The sequence below is a fragment of the Cibotium barometz genome, chromosome 20 (genome assembly GCF_041138505.1).
Source record: "Cibotium barometz isolate CiBa-2024 chromosome 20, ASM4113850v1, whole genome shotgun sequence".
In the NCBI taxonomy this organism is placed as follows: Eukaryota; Viridiplantae; Streptophyta; class Polypodiopsida; order Cyatheales; family Cibotiaceae; genus Cibotium; species Cibotium barometz.
This window is the reverse complement of record NC_141065.1, coordinates 22,611,127-22,633,287: the sequence shown is the minus strand read 5'-3', so window position 1 is coordinate 22,633,287 and position 22,161 is coordinate 22,611,127. Positions and strand designations below refer to the sequence as shown.

At 39.7% G+C, this 22,161-nt stretch overlaps 1 protein-coding gene across 1 annotated transcript; it reads right to left on the bottom strand.

Annotated features, from left to right (window-relative positions):
• Positions 1-10,587: 10,587 nt before the first annotated feature.
• On the bottom strand, positions 10,588-13,083 carry LOC147627671 (uncharacterized). The gene is made up of 2 exons (XM_086815108.1): positions 11,928-13,083; positions 10,588-11,785 (listed from the first exon to the last, which is right to left on the bottom strand). The coding sequence occupies exons 1-2, from the start codon at positions 12,790-12,792 to the stop codon at positions 10,677-10,679; spliced, it is 1,974 nt and encodes a 657-aa protein (XP_086671234.1). The 5' UTR covers positions 12,793-13,083; the 3' UTR covers positions 10,588-10,676.
• Between the last annotated feature and the right edge of the window lie 9,078 nt (positions 13,084-22,161).

Below are 22,161 nucleotides of genomic sequence, written 5' to 3'. Positions count from 1 at the left end.
CTCCCTCTTTCATCAACAGCATTCTTATTGGCTCCTGCATCAAGTAACAGCTTCACAATGTTGGGGCGATTCCAAGCTGCAGCCGCATGAAAGCATGTCCAGCCGCGCCACGTTCACAAGGTGGCTCACCTTCTCTTTTCCACTCGTTCCTCTTCACAAGGGAGGCCTACGCCAATCAATCAGAGCCCCTCCTTCTTCACACGGCTGCCTTCCATATCCAGTTGCAGCCCGTCACCAAGTCGACCCAGGCGGCCCTTCCTGCCTATCTACAGCTGCGCTGCTCTTCACTGTCGTCACACACACGGCTTCCTTCTTTTCTTTTCCTGCAGCAGCTGCCGCCCCCCCTTTATCACACACGAACCCCCTCTGCAGCTTCAGCGATTTCCACATACCCAGCTTCAGCTAGAGGTGTCGCCCAGCTAGTTTGTTACACCCATGTACCTTTTCATCTCACTGAGGGCACAAAGCTGCCTCATCTGTAGCGCAGAAATACCGAGCAAGCGCAGCCTCGCAGACATCACAGAGGGTACGCATGGCATCATAACTTACACAGTAGCTTTTGCTGCACGTATTACATGTTGGGTGTTCTCTGGTTGCCCAGAAGCAAGAAATGTAAAGCACTATGCAGAACCCATGGATAGGAGTGGCCAGACGAGAACGGTGGGCGCCCAGTCGACCAGCAGCTTCCACGTCGTTGCAGACCTTCAGCCCGTCCTCCTTGTCGAACAGCCGCTTGAACATACACTGGCGCCCTCCAGCAGTCCCCTCCGAAACGGCCCTATCATGCTCACCTCCGCACACGCCCAAGAGCCCCCCCCATTACAAGCGGTCCATGCTGTCTGCTGTCCCCAGTCAGCGCTCTGCAGGAGAATGACGAGGCTCCCCTTTAAAACAACTCGCGGTCACCACCTTATCTGCACGCTGCCGACTCCATAATTCTCCATGCTTCTAGACTTTTAGTTGGCGGCTACGTTGGCATCCACACTAGTGGCCAGTGGCTACTACTTTATTGGCCATATTAATCATTACTATATTTTTATTTTCTTCCTCTCCTAATGGATGGCCGCCCTTCCATACCAATTCACACCAATTCTAAATACTACCTTGGCCCCATAATCTTTTATGCTCATGCACCTCTTCAAATGCAATCTTTAATTGCCCCGATGCTTTCACACTCATGTCCTGCTACCTTTGCCACATCAATGGTTGCTTTCCATGCTTTCCACATCTTCAAATGCCACTTAGTGCCCATTGTATTTTGACGTGCCCACACATATCAAGCCATCGAACGGCTGAACAGCTTTAATTAACCCAGCGAACCTCTCACCGGACAGGCTTGTAACAGGCTCAACACCAAACCATTTCACCTGTACACCTGGCGACGCCCTCAAAAGAAAAACCCTCCACACACCATACATCCCATATGTACCCAGGCACTTAATCCCATGCATCTGGATTTGCATTTAATGGCCTCACATGCATGGTTTCACACCATAGACGTGCCACAGCACGACAGCGCGTGCATCGCCTGGTCTGAACCCTCCAGGATCCTCCTTAGGTGTCCTGGCACTTCACTCAGGGACCGCTTCGTCGGCCCTCATCGGTTCATCATACTGGAAGTGCACCATTTTAACCGTACCGTGGTGGTGAAGGCTTTGCCGCGTGAGCTATCCTTTGAACACTCCCCGCGCCAGCTGTTGCAATCGAATTTCCCTTAGAAAAACACATATACCACAAATGCTCCCTGTAGCATTCTGGCATAAGACAATTGTTGGAATTAGGGTTGCAGGAATGCACACACAACTTCAAGAAGATGAGGAAGCTTGAGCACAACACAGTAGTGTATTATGAGTGCCAAAAATGAAAGATAACAAGCCCTAGAAGATAATGGGCGTATATACAATGCACGGGGGAAAAAACCTCCTAGTGAGGGAAAAAGTGCCCCGGCGGTCCTAAGTGTGTTCACACACATCACTACTATAATATGGTAACAAATCCCCCCTGGAGTGATGCGGTGAACAAGAGCTAGCACTCATGTATAGGGAAGTGTCTAGCTATGTGGACGAATCCACAAAAGGGAGTAAGCCCAAAGCTTTGCGAAAAGCTTCGAACTTCTCACGAGGCAGAGCCTTTGTGAAAAGGTCTGCAAGGTTATCCTGTGTTGGCACATAAGCCAAACTGATCTCTCCTGCAGAGAGTCTCTCCCTGACATAATGGTAGTGCACCTCAATGTGCTTCGTACGAGCATGGAACACTGGGTTCCGCGCAACTGCCAATGCGCTCTGACTGTCAGTGAAGATGGTGGTGGCAGATGGCTGCCCAACACCCAAATCAGCCATAAGCCGTCTGAGCCACACACACTCAACCGTAGCTGTGAAAGCTGCCCTGTACTCAGCTTCACAACTAGAAGTGGCCACAGTAGGCTGCTTCTTGCTCAACCATGATATGCATGAGCTTCCAAGCATGAAGCAAAAACCACTCGTGGACACGCGTGTGTCATAACAACCAGCCCAGTCAGAATCTGAAAAAACATGTAAATCTGGCGGCAATGATCCCCCCTTGGGATAAAACAACCCAAGATGCCGAGTACCACTCAAATAGCGAAAGATACGCTTCACTGCCTGCCAATGCTTAATGCCTGGGCTATGCATAAATCTGCTCACCTGTGAGACTGCAAACTGAATGTCTGGCCTCGTAATGCATACATAAATGAGGCAACCAACAGCTGTCTGATAGAGTGTGACATCAAAGTGATCTCCAGCATCATGAAGACTCAACTTCAAACCTGTCTCCATTGGAGTAGCAATAGGCTTGCAGTCTTCAAGGCCAAATCTCCGCAACAATGTTTCAATATACTTTGTCTGACATAAAGCAATACCTCCATCACACTGCTTAAATTGTATCCCCAAATAATGATGCAAATGCCCCAAATCTGACATCTCAAAAGAGGCATTCAAATCAGCCTTAAAATCAGCAATATGACTCTCATTTGGTCCTGTGAGCAGCATGTCATCGACATAGAGAGCAATGATTAGATGTACACCATCCACACGTTTAACATACAAAGTGCTTTCTGTTGGACTATTCTGAAACCCATGTGCAGTCAAATATGCATGTATTTTTTCATACCAAGCTCGTGGAGCTTGCTTTAAACCATATAAAGCCTTTTTTAACCTGCACACTTTGTTTTCCTGCCCTCTTTGAACAAAACCACGAGGCTGCGATACATACACCTCCTCATGCAAATCTCCATTTAAGAACGCAGTCTTTATGTCCAGCTGATGTACATTCCAACCATTATGAGCTGCTAATGCACAGATGCTACGAACAGTGGTCATACGACATGTGGGAGCAAAAGTCTCATCAAAATCAATGCCCTTCTCTTGAGCATAACCTTTTGCAACAAGCCTAGCCTTATGGCGATCCACTGTGCCATCAGGCTTACGCTTCAATTTGTATACCCACTTAGTGCCAATGGCCTTCTTGCCAGGGGGCAAGTCACATAAAGACCATGTACTATTCTTCATAATAGCATCGTATTCTGCTTGCATAGCAGCCATCCAATTTTCTGAACTTTGTGCCTCATCAAATGAAACAGGCTCACTTTCATCGCACATACTAGAAATAGCCAATGCATAACAATCTGACGCATAAGAGGCACCATGAGAGCCAGAACGAGTGCGACTAGACAAAGGGGCATCCAACTTGCTGTCACGCAAAGTCTGCACCAGCCATCTAGGCATATTCCTAGAGCCCTCAATCTCTTGTCTCTCATCCTCAAGTGCATCATGCACATCTGCATCAGATATAGGCTGATCTGTGCCATCATTTAAAACCTGCATAGGCTGAAAAACTGCCTCATGAGGTATTGCACTTGACTGTGCACCACTGAAAAGAGGCAACAATGTATCATAGACATCACGTGAGCTGATATCTGTCTCCTTAGTACATGAAACCAAGGGCTGAACTGCATCTTCCACAAATACAACATCACGGCTAACCAAAATGCGCTTTGTCTGTGGATGATACAAACGATAGCCTTTGCTCTCAGCACTATATCCAACAAAAATACATTTGACAGCTTTGTCATCCAATTTTCTGCGATGTTGCACAGGCACTAATGCATATGCCAGGCAACCAAAAACTCGTAAATGGCCAACAGATGGCTTGCGGCTATGCCAAGCCTCATATGGAGTGACAACCTGTAATGCTTTGGTGGGACACCTGTTTAGTACATAAGTGGCACACATGACAGCCTCAAGCCAAAAACCATGTGGCAGACTTTGACTCTTAACCATACATCTTGCCATTTCCATGAGAGACCTGTTTTTTCTCTCAGCCACACCATTTTGCTGTGGTGTATACGGCACTGTACATTGGTGTTTTATCCCACGCTCAGCCAGAAATGCATTAAATTCTGAAGACATATACTCCCCCCCTCGATCTGAACGGAGGGTGCCCATCTTACTTTCTGACACATTTTCAGCCATAACCAAAAACTGTTTGAAGCACAAAAACACTTCGGACTTTGCCTTCAAAGGATATACCCATGCATGCCTGGTAAAATCATCAATGAAAGTCACGAAGTAAAGGTAGTTTCCAAATGATGGAGTTTGCATGGGACCACAAACATCACTGTGAACAAGCTGCAATCTGCGTTCAGCTCTCACTGATCCATCTTTGGGAAAGGAAGCACGCTGCATTTTACCCAATATGCAGCCCTCACAAACATGCTTGACAGGTGCCTCAAGCTTAGGCAAAGAAGACACCATTTCAGATTTCTGCAGGCGCAGCAAACTTGCAAAATTCAGATGACCAAAACGTGCATGCCACAGTTTTGCATTTGAAATAGCCTGCGTATCCATAATAGCACATGCTGAATCCTCTACACATTTGCCATCCATATTGAGCTTATACAGCCCTCGACATAGTGAACCAGATGCTACAATGATGTCACCACAAGAGAGATCATGAACAGTACATCTGTCATCCACAAATTTTACAACCAAACCTGTTTTGGCAAATGCGGAGACTGACAGCAGATTCTTTTTGATCCCTGGCACATACAATGCATCAAAAAGTGTAAAGGTGTTGCCATTTGCAACATTCAGCACAATCTGTCCAACTCCTTTAACGGGATAAGAGGAGTTATTGGCACAAGTGACAGTATTCCCTGTGGGAGCAGACTCAAGGAAAGTGAATAAACTGCGCTGCGAGGTGATATGCTTAGTGGCACCACTGTCAAAGTACCATACATCTGAATCTACTGCAGACATACATGTGTCATGCAAAGATGGGTCATAACTGCATTGCGCATTGAATGCCCATTCTGTATCTAGCACAACATTAGCAGATTCATTGTTAGAAGGAGAGGCATCTGCAACAGCCATACCCTTCTTAGCCTCTTTCGCAGCCAGCTTAGGACACTTCCCTTACAGTACTTGCAAAATGTCTTCTGTTTGTCACCCTTCTTCTCATCTTTGTCTTCCTTCTTTGGTTGCGCAGCATTTGCAGATTTCTGCTTACTAGAAGAAAAGCCAGCTTTGCCTTTTCCGCTTCTCTGACTAGCAACGAAAGCTTGATCTGCGACACGCATAATATTCCTGTTTTGCCTTGACTGGTCTTCTTACAGCAAAACAGAAACTAACTCCTCAAATGATAAGGCATTGGGATTGCCTTTCATCATCAAGCGAAGAGTGGAAGCAAAACCCTGATAAGAATTTGGTAGACCATTCAAAACAGTCTGCACAAGTGAACTGTCTGACAGGATTTCATCTGCAGAAATGAGCTGCTCTTTGAAATCCTTGATCTTTGTCAAAAAGCTATCCATAGAATCACCTTCGTTCATATGCTCACTCCCCAACTGTTTTCGGAGATAAGCAACACGAGCCTCATTTCTTGCCTGATACAATGTGGCAAGTACATCCCAAGCATCCTTAGAAGTCCTGCAGGAGCGAATATGTGGGATAATGGTACGTTTGACAGACAGCGCAATCAAGGCATGAGCCTGCGCATCTCTACCATCCCAACGAATCTGCTCTGCTAAAAGTGGTGGTTCTCGAACAGCTGCTACAGCACTTGTGCCTGCACCATCATCAACAGTACCTGTTTCTGATGTGTTTGCAGCATTCCCAGCCACAATAGGACGTGCATCAATACCCTGCACAATGTTCCATAACCCCTTTGCTACCAATACATGTCGCATCATATATGCCCACAATGGATAGTTGGTGCCATCCAACTTATCCTCAGCAGCCAACATGCGGAATACATCATTGTTGTCAGCCATGGCCAATGACTGTACTACTAGATGTAAATGCTGTCTGTAAGAGGTAAACCTGTATAAAATCGTCCTGTGCTATGTAGCACAGCCCAAAACAGACGAATGGGCACCTGTCCTGCGGATTTTAATCTTGACAGAAAATCTGCACAGTAGGACGATTTTGCCTGCGTAGTACTTGGAATGCAAAAACGGAGAGCAAAATGACTTCAGATCAAAATTCTGAAACGAACAGGCCCTACGGGCTTTCCCACGGCATATACTAACCTGCAGACGCTCGTGAAACCTCGTCGCAATCGGAGGAGATGAAGCGGCAGGTGCCGGTGATGCTGCCCGGGAGGAGGAAGCCTGCTCTGATACCAATTGTTGGAATTAGGGTTGCAGGAATGCACACACAACTTCAAGAAGATGAGGAAGCTTGAGCACAACACAGTAGTGTATTATGAGTGCCAAAAATGAAAGATAACAAGCCCTAGAAGATAATGGGCGTATATACAATGCACGGGGGAAAAAACCTCCTAGTGAGGGAAAAAGTGCCCCGGCGGTCCTAAGTGTGTTCACACACATCACTACTATAATATGGTAACAACAATCCTTTAAGAAAATAGGGTTTCTATGCAAGTTTTCAGTTTGATTTTCTTTTGAATACAATGAGTATATCTTAAATCATTATCCCCAAAACTTCATAATGGTAATACTGAATTTCAGAGCAGAATTCCTCGAATTCTGTAACCTTGATCCTCAGATCAATTTGAAGGGTCTTAACTTATTTTCTGATTTGGTGGGAGATTTGAGTGTATCTTCTTGAACTGGTCACATCTTCTTTCCTCGAAACTGATGAAAGAGTTTGGTCTTGGTCATAGTCTGATTCTAGGTTCGAGTCTGACAAGATTCTTTTCCTGAGCTATTTTTCTAAAAAAGGGTGTGATATTTCAGTTACTATTTTACTGAATTTCATTCATTGAATATTCATTTAATTGATTTCTAAATTAATCACGAATTTCGATGAGGAATAAATTCATCATTTATCTGAAATTCCAACTTCGATAGATTTTTTGAATTTTCTCTTTCCAATTCGAGTGAATATGAAACAATGAAATTTCTCTCTCAGAGTATTTACTTTTTCATTTATCAAATACTCATGAAAATTAAACATAGAATTAAAGAAAATCTAATTTTGATATAAAAATTCTTTATGCATCTATTTATGCATTAAATCCAACTTCAATGAAAATAACACTTTTATTTAAAAAAATTCTATTATGCATCTTTCCATGCATAGAAATAAATTCAATGAAAATAACACTTCTATAATAAAAAATATCTATTATGCATCTTTCCATGCATAGAAATTAAATTCAATGAAAATAACACTTTTATAATAAAAAAAATTCTATTATGCATCTTTCCATGCATAGAATTAAATTGAATGAAAATAACACTTTTATAATAATAAAAATTTCTATTATGCATCGTTCCATGCATAGAAATTAAATGTAATGAAAATAACACTTTTATAATTAAAAAAAATCTATTATGCATCTTTCCATGCATAGAATTAAATTCAATGAAAATAACACTTTTATAATAAAAAAAACTTTCTATTATGCATCTTTCCATGCATAGAAATTAAATTCAATGAAAATAATACTTTTATAATAAAAAATTCTATTATGCATCTTTCCATGCATAGAAATTAAATTCAATGAAAACAACACTTTTATAATAAAAAATTTCTATTATGCATCTTTCCATGCATAGAAATTAAATTCAATATTTAATATCAATGATGTCCATGCATATTCATAGGTGAATATGTACATGGAGTAAATAAAAATATTTCTTTTAGAATGCACAAACGGTAGGGATTACTCTTTTAGAATAATATAAAAATAAACTTTATTTTTCACAAAATTCAAGAAATTTTTGCCATAACCTCCTTTATATGGCTGACCATTTTTCAAATTTTAACATTCTAATATCAATTTAAAATTAATCCCTATTTGAAGTAAATAATCTACTCAATTTTCACTTTCTAATGAAAATAATAAGAAAAGTTTAATCAATTTATTTATTACTCATTCTAGGATAAAGAAAGGCTGAATTCTTAAGGAAGAGAAGGGGGTGGTCTTTTCATCAAGGCATAACATCAAGATTCACTTTAATCAACTAAAAAAAGCAAAGAATCAGAAAATCATAGATTTGAAATTAAAAAGTAGAATTTTTAGCTTACATGGAGTTTTGTGAGCTTTCCTTTGGCTTGGGTTCTACTCTTGTTTGGATCAAGAGCGGCCACCAATTCTTTTAGAGAGGATTTAGTCCAAAACAATTAAATTATCAAGTGAATTTAATATAATTGGCTTTGGGAAGGAGTAGAGTAACAGTGCATAAACACTATTAAGTTTTTACAAAAGAGGAGGCTTCTATTTATAGAAAAAAGTGAGCCTCAAACCAAGCAAACTGATTCTAAAATTTTTTAGATCAGTTTGGTCACTTTTTGACCATTTTTGGGTCAGTTCAGCTTACTTTTTGGAACTAGACTTGAAATAGGAGAGAGGAGAGATGAAATATTTTATTTTATTGATTTAAAATTGGAAAGCAATGATGAGAAAAAAGGCACCTCCTTCATGAGGCGGAATCCTCACTCTGAGGTGTCAAAAATTTATTTTTTTAATGTTTTCTTTGGTCCTTAGTCCACTCTTCATCTTGTGTGAGTATTTACTCATTTTTGGGAGGTTTTTCTTTATTTATTTAATTTATCTCTTCCCTACATTTGGATTAATCTTATTGGTCCATAGAATCTTAATCCAAAATTTTTAGAAAATCTGGACTCTTAGAATAAGGTCTTTTGAGCAGATTATAATTTATTTCTAATGTACCTTAGGAAATTCTTTTTAAACTTCTGTTTCGCGAGAATTTATTTTAATAAAAATGATATTTTTTCATCCAAAGATATCTAAAAACTGAGTTACCTCTCTCTAGAACATTTTTTCTCTCTAGGCCAAAACAGGTAGAAACAAGATCTTTTATTATTATGAAAAGGGGATTGATTACAAGAGAAGAAACTAGACATCTTGAAGGCTGTGGAGGAATATTACATTATGCATAATGCTTTATGAATAAAGCTCATGCATACTTTATGCATAAGGCCTCATGCTGCATAAGCTTTATGCCATAAGCCTTCATGCATAAGCTTTATGCATAAGGCCTCATGCATAGTTTTATGCTTAAGGCCTCATGCATAGCTTTATGTATAAGCCTTATGTATAAGCTTTATGCATAAGGCCTTATGCATACTTTTATGCCTAAGGCCTCATGCTTAAGGCCTTATACATAGTGCTTTCTTTATGCATAAGGCCTAATGCATAATGCTTTATGCAAGGCTGGCATAACGGCTTGCATAATGCATAGTGCTTTAAATATAATACATAGTGTTTTAAGCTTATGCATAGTACTGTAAACATAATGCCTGCATAAAGGCTTCTCTAGCTTGCATAAGGTTTGCATAATATCTTTTTAATATTTTCTTTGTTTGTATAGATGTGACATGGGTCCTTGTCCTCTTGTCCCATAGACCCATAGGTTAGGGCTCTTATCAAGTAAGGGGCACCGGATAAAATTTTTGCAAACGAACTCTAAATTTGTCGGACCTCACATATTTAGATTCTACTCTTCAAAAGCTATCCATTGATATATAGCACGATAGGGTTCGGAGAAGGGACAAGATAGATACCTAGAAGATTCCTTTTTGCCTGGGGAAGATTCACGTAACTCCCCAAGCATATAGACGTGTGTATAGACATGTATATAGACACATGTTGGTAGGCGCAATTTTAGACGCGCTTATAAACGTGCCCGTAATATTTTAAACCACGTTGTCAAAACGCATCTATAAACGCGCCTACAGTCACTTTTCCTTGTAGTGTACTCACTTAACCTTTTGGTCATTGCATGGACTATGATTATGTGGGTCTTTGTGAGTTCATTGAGGGCATATTTAGGGTTAACACACTTGCTCTGAAAATTCTCAAAAGCAAGTGATTATGAAACCACACTTAAGAACAAGAAGTTTTGGGCATTGTCTCATGTACCGATTGTGTTTCGGCATGCATAGATCTTTTTCCTCCACATAATGTAGCACAGGTGATGATACTTTCATTTCTACTGCAAATCTTAACTCCAAGTATTTATGTGAGCACTCGAAATTAATAAAAGCATGAATTACACAAAAAATAAATTACTTCACTAGACCATAGCATAAAGTAGAAATTACTCAATAATGAACAAGGTATTCGGTGTGCAACCATTCCCCCTCTATGTATATGGCTCCTTCTCCCACACGCAATATTTAAATCATATTTAAAAAATTAGCTCTTAGAGCCATAAATAACATCTTCTACATGTTTGAAGGACTTTTGGCCTCCTCACTTGTCTGACAGACTATTGGACTCCTCTCGTTGAGATATGCTCCTAGCCCTCCGATAAGATGTTCTTTGACTTCAGAGAGATGGTCACTAAATGCATCATGAACGCTAGTGAGGAGGCCAATTTTGTGAAGCACAGTCGCTTCCGGGTTGCCAATGCAAGCCATGGCAACCTGAAAATCTTGGTGCATCCCTGGAGAAGGCCAATTGTTCTGGGTGAAACGCCCCAGGAGGATGATCCACATATGAAACGACAGCCCACCACTATAATCTGCAGTTACAATGGGATGACCACAATTACGAACAGGTATTTCTAGAGATCCACTGAAGTACTTATCCACTGATGCACCATCCATATCCACTAATGAACCACTGAAGTACTTGTCCATTGATGAACTATCCATATCCACTAGTGAACCAGAGAAGATATCGCAATGGGAGTCGCGTGCAGTGTACTTCCTCCACCGGATATGGAACAAGGGGCGCTCCATGCATGGCACAGACATGCTGCTCAAGCCCGAACCTGGTGCATAAGTGACACGTCCACTTAGGGTCTTCCCCTTCAACAAGATCCCATCTCTACCCACAGCAACCACCTCCACAGCACGTTGAATCCTGGTATCAGGCCTCTCAGACCAGACGAAACTCGTGGCGTCTGTCATATTCGGTGCCCATGACATGCCCATGGTTTTATTGCCTTCCGCATTCACAGTGCATAGCTCAATCAGTAAGTCCGGATGACACTTGCTTGCCATGTCCAAAATGTGATCTTCCAATGTTGCCCCCACTCTCAACTGTTTCAAACCCTCTATTCCGGGCAGCAATCCCAGAATCCCCAGCAGTCGATCCTCCTCATTCGTGCAGGATCTCCATAGAACATGGTTTATCACCTCCCTTGGACTGCTGTACCGTTGATGCCTGAAACCATACATTTCGCAGATCCTCTTATACCCTTTAGCCATAAAAATTCGCTTCTCCGAATAGCCCACATGTTCGAATGCTTCTGCTCGTGCAAGGCTGATCAAGAACATATAAGCATCCCTATCAACAAAATAGATCTGTCCCTCATATGATAGATTTCCTGCAGATTCCCCAAACAAATGCTTCAAGATTGAATCCTTATCAAATCTTAAAAAGGAGTTCAATTCCAAGCCAGAAACACTGGCAAAAATTCAAGGTTATACACATGCAGACGATGATTAACCTCAGCCCTTTTTTCTCACCTGCCTTTCTTATGAGAGGCTCCTTACAGCCACAGGAAGCACACCCCTGACCACCAATCTCCCTGCTCTCCAGAAGTTCCACTTCTTCTTTAATGGTGTCAGCATAAGCTGAAATCTTCTCACCACCGCACTCACACACAATGAACACGCCGCCATATGTGAAACCTGACGATTTGAATGTGTCTATATTTGAAAGCGTGCAACATCTACAGAATCCCTGCATCTCCGACTCGTTGCAGCGGATGATCCGAGAGTTGAGATGGAGCTTTATCCAGTTGGTGAGTCCGCCCACCACAAAGATCAATTTCTGCGGGAGAACAAACTCCTGTAGCGTCCATACACGGGTGAACCATCGTGGAACCTCTTCCTCGAAGAAGGAACGGCCAGAGAACTCCTGGACTGGCCAAACCTTGTATCCTTTGCCAAGGCCGTGAGTAAGAACGTAGCAACCCTGGCTTTCTCCATAGTATGCCCCCATGTTAAGTATCTCTCTCTTCTTCTCCACCTCGTCCTGCTGGTTGATGCAAATAGCGTCGAACCAGACCTTCTGAACTCCATCTTTAGCCAACAGCATCAGAAAATCCACAAGCTGCCTGTAGCACTCGTTTGAGCTGAAGTTTGCCATTCCAAAAGCTTCGTCGTAGCTCTGCTTTCCTGCGACTTTTTGACCGATCTCATCAGAAAGCTGCCGAACGCCCAGGCTCCATGTGTGAGAGATGACGTGAAAATCCCAGTCTTGAGGCACGGCGAAGCACACCGCACCGTCGCTTCCAAAGGTGGAAGCGAGGTCGATGACACGGACAGGCCGCAAGATAATGGATGCAGAATCAGTGCTACAGGGCTGTTGTTGCGGGGAATTCTCCATTTCAGTGTCTACAGATCAGTATGCTGAGGCAAAAATGAAACAGAGGAATGCATGCATGATCAGTGACTGCGCCGGGACGCCTAATCAATTCGCACTACATCATGATGATGATCAAAGAAAGCAGTGCGTAACGGAACTGGTACATGCATCGTTTTGTCTTTGAAAGCAGCATCAGTTTCCACAGTTCCGTTAACGCCAGGGGAGTCGGGACCATGCACCAATACTGAAGCCAAGACAGTGCTTCGGCGAGAACATACATGAAGAGAAATGCAGGGTAGTGGAGCAGTACGAGCCTCGAGGAATCAAAAGTCCTCCGCCCCTTTTCTAATTCTTCTTAAATTTTATTAAGATTGAGACAACGACTCGACAATTTTATTAAGATTGAGACAACGACTCGACAAGTTTATTAAGATTGAGACAACCACTCGACAAGTCATATATAAGTATTCAATTTCTTTTAAAATTCTTATTTTTCGATTCGTCTCCACTCTTATTTTGTGAGGCCCAGCCATTGCTTAAATTTGAAGCCCATTTTGGGCTTCAACGGCACATGATTACTGAAGGTTGCAACCATGAAGGCTAAAAAATACCATGAAGGCTAAAAAATTTACTAAAGCATCGAATCATACCCCATACTTGGGGTGTTAATTTTTGAAGGATGTAAGAACATGTGAGTGTGTGCATCGTTTATTGAGATAAACGTTATTCGTAATTTACTTCACAGGAAGACATGAATGTAGAAAAGAGAAAGGGTAGAGATTTCCTATGTCATGGATGATGTAAGGACACATGGGCCTTTCCATGCTTTGTGTTTGAGTCAATAATTAAGAAGAAGAGATGAACAAATGAACGCAATGTGAAAAAGTGCTCCTAGAAAAAGGGTAGAATTTCCTATGCCGTGGATGATGCAAGGACACATGGGCCTTAACATACTTTGTGTCTGAGTCAATAATTGAGAAGAAAAGATGAATGCAATGTGAAAAAGGGCTCCTTATATCATGGATGTTGTAAGGACACATGGGCCTTTACATGCTTTGTGTGTGAGTCAATAATTGAGAAGAGAAGATGAACACAACGTGAAAAAGTGCTCCTAGAAGAAAGGGTAGAAATTGCATATGTCATGGATGATGTAAGGACACATGGGCCTTAACATACTTTGTGTCCGAGTCAATAATTGAGACGAGAGATAACACAATGTAAAGGCCCAAGGGGGTCTCAACAAAGCATTTACAATTTTCTGTCCAATTTTAAACTTTTTCTAAGTAGCAGTGGATTTATAAATATTGATGTACAATACACCGCTTTGTCAAGGAAACACGAGAGAGGAGACTTGTAAGATTCCTCTCCCAACCCCTTTTTGATGTCTAGTATCTTCCCCTGTAATCAATCCCTCTTCAGAAATATAAAGACCTTGTTTCTAACTGTTTTAGCTTAGAGAGAGAAAAATATTCTAGAGAGAGAATATTCAGATTTTGAATATTTTTGGATAGAAAAATATCTCTTATAATTCAGATGAGTTCCCCTGAAACAGAAATTTAAAAAGAATTTTCCAATGTGCAATTGAAATTAATTGGAAATAGGTATAAAGAACCTTAGTCTAAGGGTCTAGATTTTTAGAAAACTTTAGACTATGGTCCAATTAAGGTTTCTATGGGCCAATAGCATCAATCCATGTGTAGGGAGGAGATAAATCCAAATTGTAAAAAGAAAATACCCAAAAATGAGTAAATGCTCACATGAGGTGAAGAGTTGAAAATGTACAAGGTTTATTAGTAAAAAACTATGAGCAATATTAAAAATATGAGATATTTTGGGAATAATGATTTTATTATGACACATATGTAAGGAAGGGGAGTCCCTTAAATGCTCACATAAGATGAAGAGTTGAAAATGTACAAGGTTTATTAGTAAAAAACTATGAGCAATATTAAAATGATTCCATTATGACACATATGTAAGGAAGGAGAGTTCTTTAAAGGAGGTGCATATTTCACATAAGATGAAGAGTTGAAAATGTACAAGGGTTATTAATAAAAAACTATGAGCAATATTAAAAATATGAGATATTTTGGGAATAATGATTTTATTATGACACATATGTAAGGAAGGGGAGTCCCTTAAATGCTCACATAAGATGAAGAGTTGAAAATGTACAAGGCTTATTAGTAAAAAACTATGAGCAATATTAAAATGATTTCATTATGACACATATGTAAGGAAAGGGAATTCTTTAAAGGAGGTGCATATTTCACATGCTTGAATGAGTTTTAAACTCATAAAAATTAAGATATTTCATCTCTCCTCTCTCCTCATTCAAGTCTAGTTCCAAAAAGTTAGCTTAATTGACCTAAAAATGGTCAAAAAGTGACCAAACTGACTTGGAAAATTCTAGAATCAGTTTGTTTGGTTAGGAGCTCAAATTTTCCTATAAATAGAAGCCTCCCCTTGTTGAAAAAAACATAGTGTCTTATGCTTTGTTACTCTACTCCACCTAAGCCAAAATATATAGTGTCTTATGTTTTGTTACTCTACTCCACCTAAGCCAAAATATATAGTGTCTTATGCTTTGTTACTCTACTCCACCTAAGCCAAAATATATAGTGTCTTATGCTTTATTACTCTACTCCACCTAAGCCAAAATATAGAGTGTCTTAGGCATTGTTACTCTACTCTACCTAAGCCAAGAACTGTGAATTCTTTAATAATTCACTAGTTTTTGATACTTCTCTCTTTCTTCAATCCCCATTGGTGGCTCCATCAACATACTAAACCAATTGATTGGTTGGGGGCCTCTACCGTGAATAAAGAATCAAGCAAATTATAAGGTAAGTATATTGAATTTTGATCTTTTCTATAATTACTCAATGATTCTCTCTTCTCAACCCCTCTCAAGCTTGAGAAGTTTAATTGGTATGGTTTTTTAAATGCTATTGAAGTTAATTGGTGAATAGTAGTGAAGAGTTACATAATTTAATAAATGCTATAGAAGTTAATTTCTATTTATGTTTAAATTCTAATGGTTTTTATGTAATTTCTCTCTCTCACTCAAAAAATGGTCATACTCATGACTCATTCTCAATCCAAATGAAGATTTTCATAAAGCTTCTCCTTAATCAAGCTATGCTTGAGGCCAAATTAATGGCTTTTTGCTATGCTTTTAGTTTATGCACATTGATGATTCAATCCATTATGGATTGATGACCCAATTAGAGACCATTCTAATTATTTCCTTAATGATAAGCTTTATCCCTTAGAAAAAAAAATTGAGATTTATCAGTCATAGTAGCGGAGCTATGGCAAATTTTTTATAGAAATCACGCATAAAATAAATTCATTCAAAGCATAAAAAGAGGACTTCCTACCATATCCTAGGAACTATCATCCTAGATTAATTAAAAGAATATTATTATGCATGGAGATATGGATGTTTGCATGTAGATGTAGAGGTATGGATGTGAGTGTGAATGTGGAGGTGGATGTATGCATGTAGATGTAGATGTATAGATGTAGATGTGGATGTGGAGGTGGGTGGATGCATGTAGATGTAGATGTATAGGTGTAGGTGAGAATGGAGATGTGGATGTATACATGTAGATGTAGATGTATAGATGTAGATGTGAATAGAGATGTGGATGTATACATGTAGATGTAGATGTATAGATGTAGATGTGGATGTGGAGGTGGGTGGATGCATGAAGATGTAGATGTATAGATGTAGATGTGGATGTGGAGGTGGGTGGATGCATGTAGATGTAGATGTATAGGTGTAGGTGAGAATGGAGATGTGGATGTATACATGTAGATGTAGATGTATAGATGTAGATGTGAATAGAGATGTGGATGTATACATGTAGATGTAGATGTATAGATGTAGATGTGGATGTGGAGGTGGGTGGATGCATGAAGATGTAGATGTATAGATGTAGATGAGAATGGAGATGTGGATGTATATATGTAGATGTAGATGTATAGATGTAGATGTGAATAGAGATGTGGATGTATACATGTAGATGTAGATGTATAGATGTAGATGGGAATGGAGATGTGGATGTATACATGTAGATGTAGATGTATAGATGTAGATGTGAATGGAGATGTGGATGTATGCATGTAGATGTAGGTGTATAGACGTAGATGTGGATGTAGAGGTGGATGTATGCATGTAGATGTAGATGTATAGATGTGGATGTGAATGTGGAGTGGATGTATGCATGTAGATGTAGATGTATGGAGGTGAATGGGAATGTGGATGTGGTGTATGCATAGGGATGTAGATGTATGCATGTAGATGTGAATGTACGCATATAGTTGTGGATGTATGGATGTGAATATACGATTGTGATGTGAGGGAATCTGAAGTGATGAGATGGAAATGATGTGATGGGATGAGTATACATATAAATGGAATATGGAATAAGTAATGTAGATTGAGGAGGGATAATGTGGAAAAATGAAAGTTAAAATAGAAATTGTATTGTAAACTGTTTGTAAATGCTGTTTGTAAATGCTGTTTATAAATGATTGTTTTATGTCAAGAATGCTGGGGGGAGCATTTTGACCGTCTTGTGATTAAGGTCGTGATGAGAAAGTTGCAACTGCTGACGGGGAGTCAATGAAGGACGTCTCGCGTAGCAAGGTCGGCCGAGGTCTTGACCAGCCTCGGTGCGATTAAAATGGTGAGCTTCCGGTACGGTGGATGAGGGGCCAAGGAAGCGGCCTATGCGTGAAGCGCTAGGTTACCTGCGAAGGATCCTAGAGGGTGCTGACCATACGGTGCTCGGGCTCTGGGTCGCCTAGGATACCCACGCGTGCGTCGAGGAAGATATTGGAACAGAGTTGGAGTTGTTTTCTGAAATCGAGCATGGATCTGGTTGATTGACCTTGCTGGTCTTCAATGGATGAGTCCATGGCTCCTTATATGGATCTGTTGGTTGATCTTGCTGATCTTCAACGAGAGTCCATCTTGTTAAGTGATTATATTGCCAAGTATTATGGGCTAGGAACTATCGAAACGGCTCCTGAGCGTTCTAGTTGCCAATGATGCCATAGATACTCTGATGAAGGAATGATGGAAAATTAAGAATCAATTGGATAATTTGGAAGATGGTGATCAATGATACTATGGTTTTATTAAAGGATTGTTTTAAACTGGTTGAATCTGGTTGAAAAAGGTAATTTCATATTGGGTGTGTGAGTGGTGTGACTAGTTTTATTTTGCATGAACATCCGGCTAGGGGGCCTTGGAACTCTTTTCCTTGGTACCCGGGACAAAACCTAACCAAATTTTTAATTGGATCCCATCACTACAGTGGTTGGGCTGTTGGCTAACCCATGGGATTGGATGGGGTTAGGCTGGACTGATGGATCCGTAAATCGAGACTCAAACTTTTATTTTTACGATAGAAAAAAAAATCCCGGACAGTAATTGTTCTATGGATAGGAATCAACGGCTGTGCCTCTTGAATGGGGAAAAAAGCGTTGATCCCAATGATCCTAGTGCAAGTTTCTTCCTTGAACTGACTAAGTATCTTATAGATGTATTTGGATCATCTCGATCAGAAATGATCTTGACTACGTTAGAGTAAAAAGTTATCCTGGTGGAATCGCCCGTGCTTCCAGTTAAGGAAGTTTTTTCGGGATCGGTTTTGGAACAACCGACGGATTAGTCTCTTATCCGGATATCCGTGGGCGAGGCCCCGAGTGTGGGACCCCTGTCCCGCGCGAGAAGCGTTACTTCCGCTGCCAGTACCCCGAATCCGTTGCTCGGTGGGAACAGGGATCTTACAGTTGGTATCAGAGCATTTGGTTAATAAAGATCAACTGAGAAGACAAATATGTCAAAAATTTATCAAGAAACACAAAAAGGTTATAATTGTGTGATATAATTCATACAATTTGATATTCGTAATTTTGGTAATTGGGTCTTCAGATGGAAGTACCGCAATTATATAGAAACCCTGACTTGCTTGAGGCCTAGACATGATAGTATTTACCTTATAATTCCAAGGGCCGTGACTACCCGTATATACCGAGAGTATACTGCAGCTCTTTACTGACAGTATATACGAGTAAATCTAAGACTTGAAATTGTAAGCGTTAATGCTATCTAGATGATGATTTCGAATGTGATTGATATGATTTTTAATTCTGTTTGAGAATGAATGAATTGATTTGGATTCTGATTGAAAATGCTGATTGAAAAATGTTGATTTTTAAAAATTAGTTGAAATATAATGAAACCACAATGAGGGGGAATGGGACGAGTCCCTGTGATGATATTCATAACTAGTATGATGATAACGAATTCAGCAAATCACTATGAGATTAGTGGGTTGTGCTGTCAGATTGCTACTGTTAATACTTGACCGGTAGATCAAGTTAAGGGATGTCAAATTGAGAACTTGCTTGACTGAAATTTCCGTGTGGAGGAATGTTCCGAAGGAAACTTTTCGGTCTAATGGACCATTATCATGTTAAAGATATGAATGATATAATCTGAATGAATTGTTATTTAATGATGAGTTCTATATAAGGGATATTTATCCCAGTGTTCTGTTGGGTTGACCAGAATATAAGCAACCCCAGAATAAAAATTGGATCTTAAGAATAAGAGCTGTCCTCTACCTTGCGAGATGAGGACATCTCGCACTTTTTAAGTGGGGTAGGATGTAAGATTCCTCCCCAGCCTTCGAGGTATATAGGAGTAAGAATCTCCCTTTCGGATCTTATAATTATTCCCTCTCTAAAATAAAAGAAAGTTTCTGTTTAAAAAAGGAATACCCTTTTCCTAAAATACTTCTCAGGAGTCACGCATATTTTAAGGATTTAGAACAATGAGTTTAGAAGTGAGAATCGGTGTTTTGGATATCAAGGTTTTGGTTTTCATTCGAGTATGGCCCAAAAGAAGTTCTTTATCTCTTGGGGAGTATAAGAAGTTATCCCCCAGATATTGTGATCCTTATATCTGAATTCAATGAAAGTAGGTGACTTAGCCTACAAGTTTCTTTTATCTCCTCATCTCAAAATTCTTAATGCCTTCTATAGAAAAATGTGTCAAACACAAATCATGGAAAGACGGTAAAACTTCAGTGGTAAGTTACCGTTGGCTTCTAGGTTACGCTAGCTCCTTCCTTTATATAAGTCGTAACTTTTACTTGTCACTCACAGTAATCTTACTCCCATCAATCTCCTTTCTTTCTTAATCTCCTTCATGGCTTGGCAACAGGAATTAGTTTTATCCCTGATGATTTCTCACCTTCAAGACGCAAGAGAGTCTGTGAAGAAAGACTTTATAGAACAGTATGAGCGCTCACTTTTTCCTCACCTAGGAACTTCTGTAGCGCAGACCAAATGGCGGACCTATCAAAACATAACTAGGGTAACACCCTGGGGTCAGCAACACTTTCGTAACAATGTCCGCTTGGCCATGGTTATTGAAGCTTTGGGTTTGGGTCCCCGATACTACTGTGTCATGAGATCAAGGCATCTTGGGTTTTCTGAGCGGGTCTTCTTACTGGCATGTTTTCTTCCTCATGAGAAGATATGCCTTTACCCCGTTTTTGGCTTGCCTCTCAGAGGTCCTTTTGTTAGATCACCTTAGGTGCGGCAATAACCAGCAGAATCATTCCCATAGATGAGTTACCCTATACTTGTGCAGCTTGTGAGGACTGCTTTTGTGACCATATGATGGACGGGCTTATGGAAGTGTAAAGAGTTCTTCTATCTTTACTGTATAAGTCCCGTGAATGAATAAAGTTTAAATCTTGTTCTTATTTTGAATCTTGCTCTCTTTAAGACTTTTCTTGGTGGTTAATCGTGATTAAAATTTTTCTCTAAGTCTCATATTCGTGCATCTTGCGAAATTATTCCAAGCTGCGAGATGAGGACATCTCGCGTTTTTTAAGTGGGGTAGAATGTAAGATTCCTCTCCCAACCCCTTTTTGATGTCTAGTATCTTCCCCTGTAATCAATCCCTCTTCAGAAATATAAAGACCTTGTTTCTAACTGTTTTAGCTTAGAGAGAGAAAAATATTCTAGAGAGAGAATATTCAGATTTTGAATATTTTTGGATAGAAAAATATCTCTTATAATTCAGATGAGTTTCCCTGAAACAGAAATTTAAAAAGAATTTTCCAATGTGCAATTGGAATTAATTGGAAATAGGTATAAAGAACCTTAGTCTAAGGGTCTAGATTTTTAGAAAACTTTAGACTATGGTCCAATTAAGGTTTCTATGGGCCAATAGCATCAATCCATGTGTAGGGAGGAGATAAATCCAAATTGTAAAAAGAAAATACCCAAAAATGAGTAAATGCTCACATGAGGTGAAGAGTTGAAAATGTACAAGGTTTATTAGTAAAAAACTATGAGCAATATTAAAAATATGAGATATTTTGGGAATAATGATTTTATTATGACACATATGTAAGGAAGGGGAGTCCCTTAAATGCTCACATAAGATGAAGAGTTGAAAATGTACAAGGTTTATTAGTAAAAAACTATGAGCAATATTAAAATGATTCCATTATGACACATATGTAAGGAAGGAGAGTTCTTTAAAGGAGGTGCATATTTCACATAAGATGAAGAGTTGAAAATGTACAAGGGTTATTAATAAAAAACTATGAGCAATATTAAAAATATGAGATATTTTGGGAATAATGATTTTATTATGACACATATGTAAGGAAGGGGAGTCCCTTAAATGCTCACATAAGATGAAGAGTTGAAAATGTACAAGGCTTATTAGTAAAAAACTATGAGCAATATTAAAATGATTCCATTATGACACATATGTAAGGAAAGGGAATTCTTTAAAGGAGGTGCATATTTCACATGCTTGAATGAGTTTTAAACTCATAAAAATTAAGATATTTCATCTCTCCTCTCTCCTCATTCAAGTCTAGTTCCAAAAAGTTAGCTTAATTGACCTAAAAATGGTCAAAAAGTGACCAAACTGACTTGGAAAATTCTAGAATCAGTTTGTTTGGTTAGGAGCTCAAATTTTCCTATAAATAGAAGCCTCCCCTTGTTGAAAAAAACATAGTGTCTTATGCTTTGTTACTCTACTCCACCTAAGCCAAAATATATAGTGTCTTATGCTTTGTTACTCTACTCCACCTAAGCCAAAATATATAGTGTCTTATGCTTTGTTACTCTACTCCACCTAAGCCAAAATATATAGTGTCTTATGCTTTATTACTCTACTCCACCTAAGCCAAAATATAGAGTGTCTTAGGCATTGTTACTCTACTCTACCTAAGCCAAGAACTGTGAATTCTTTAATAATTCACTAGTTTTTGATACTTCTCTCTTTCTTCAATCCCCATTGGTGGCTCCATCAACATACTAAACCAATTGATTGGTTGG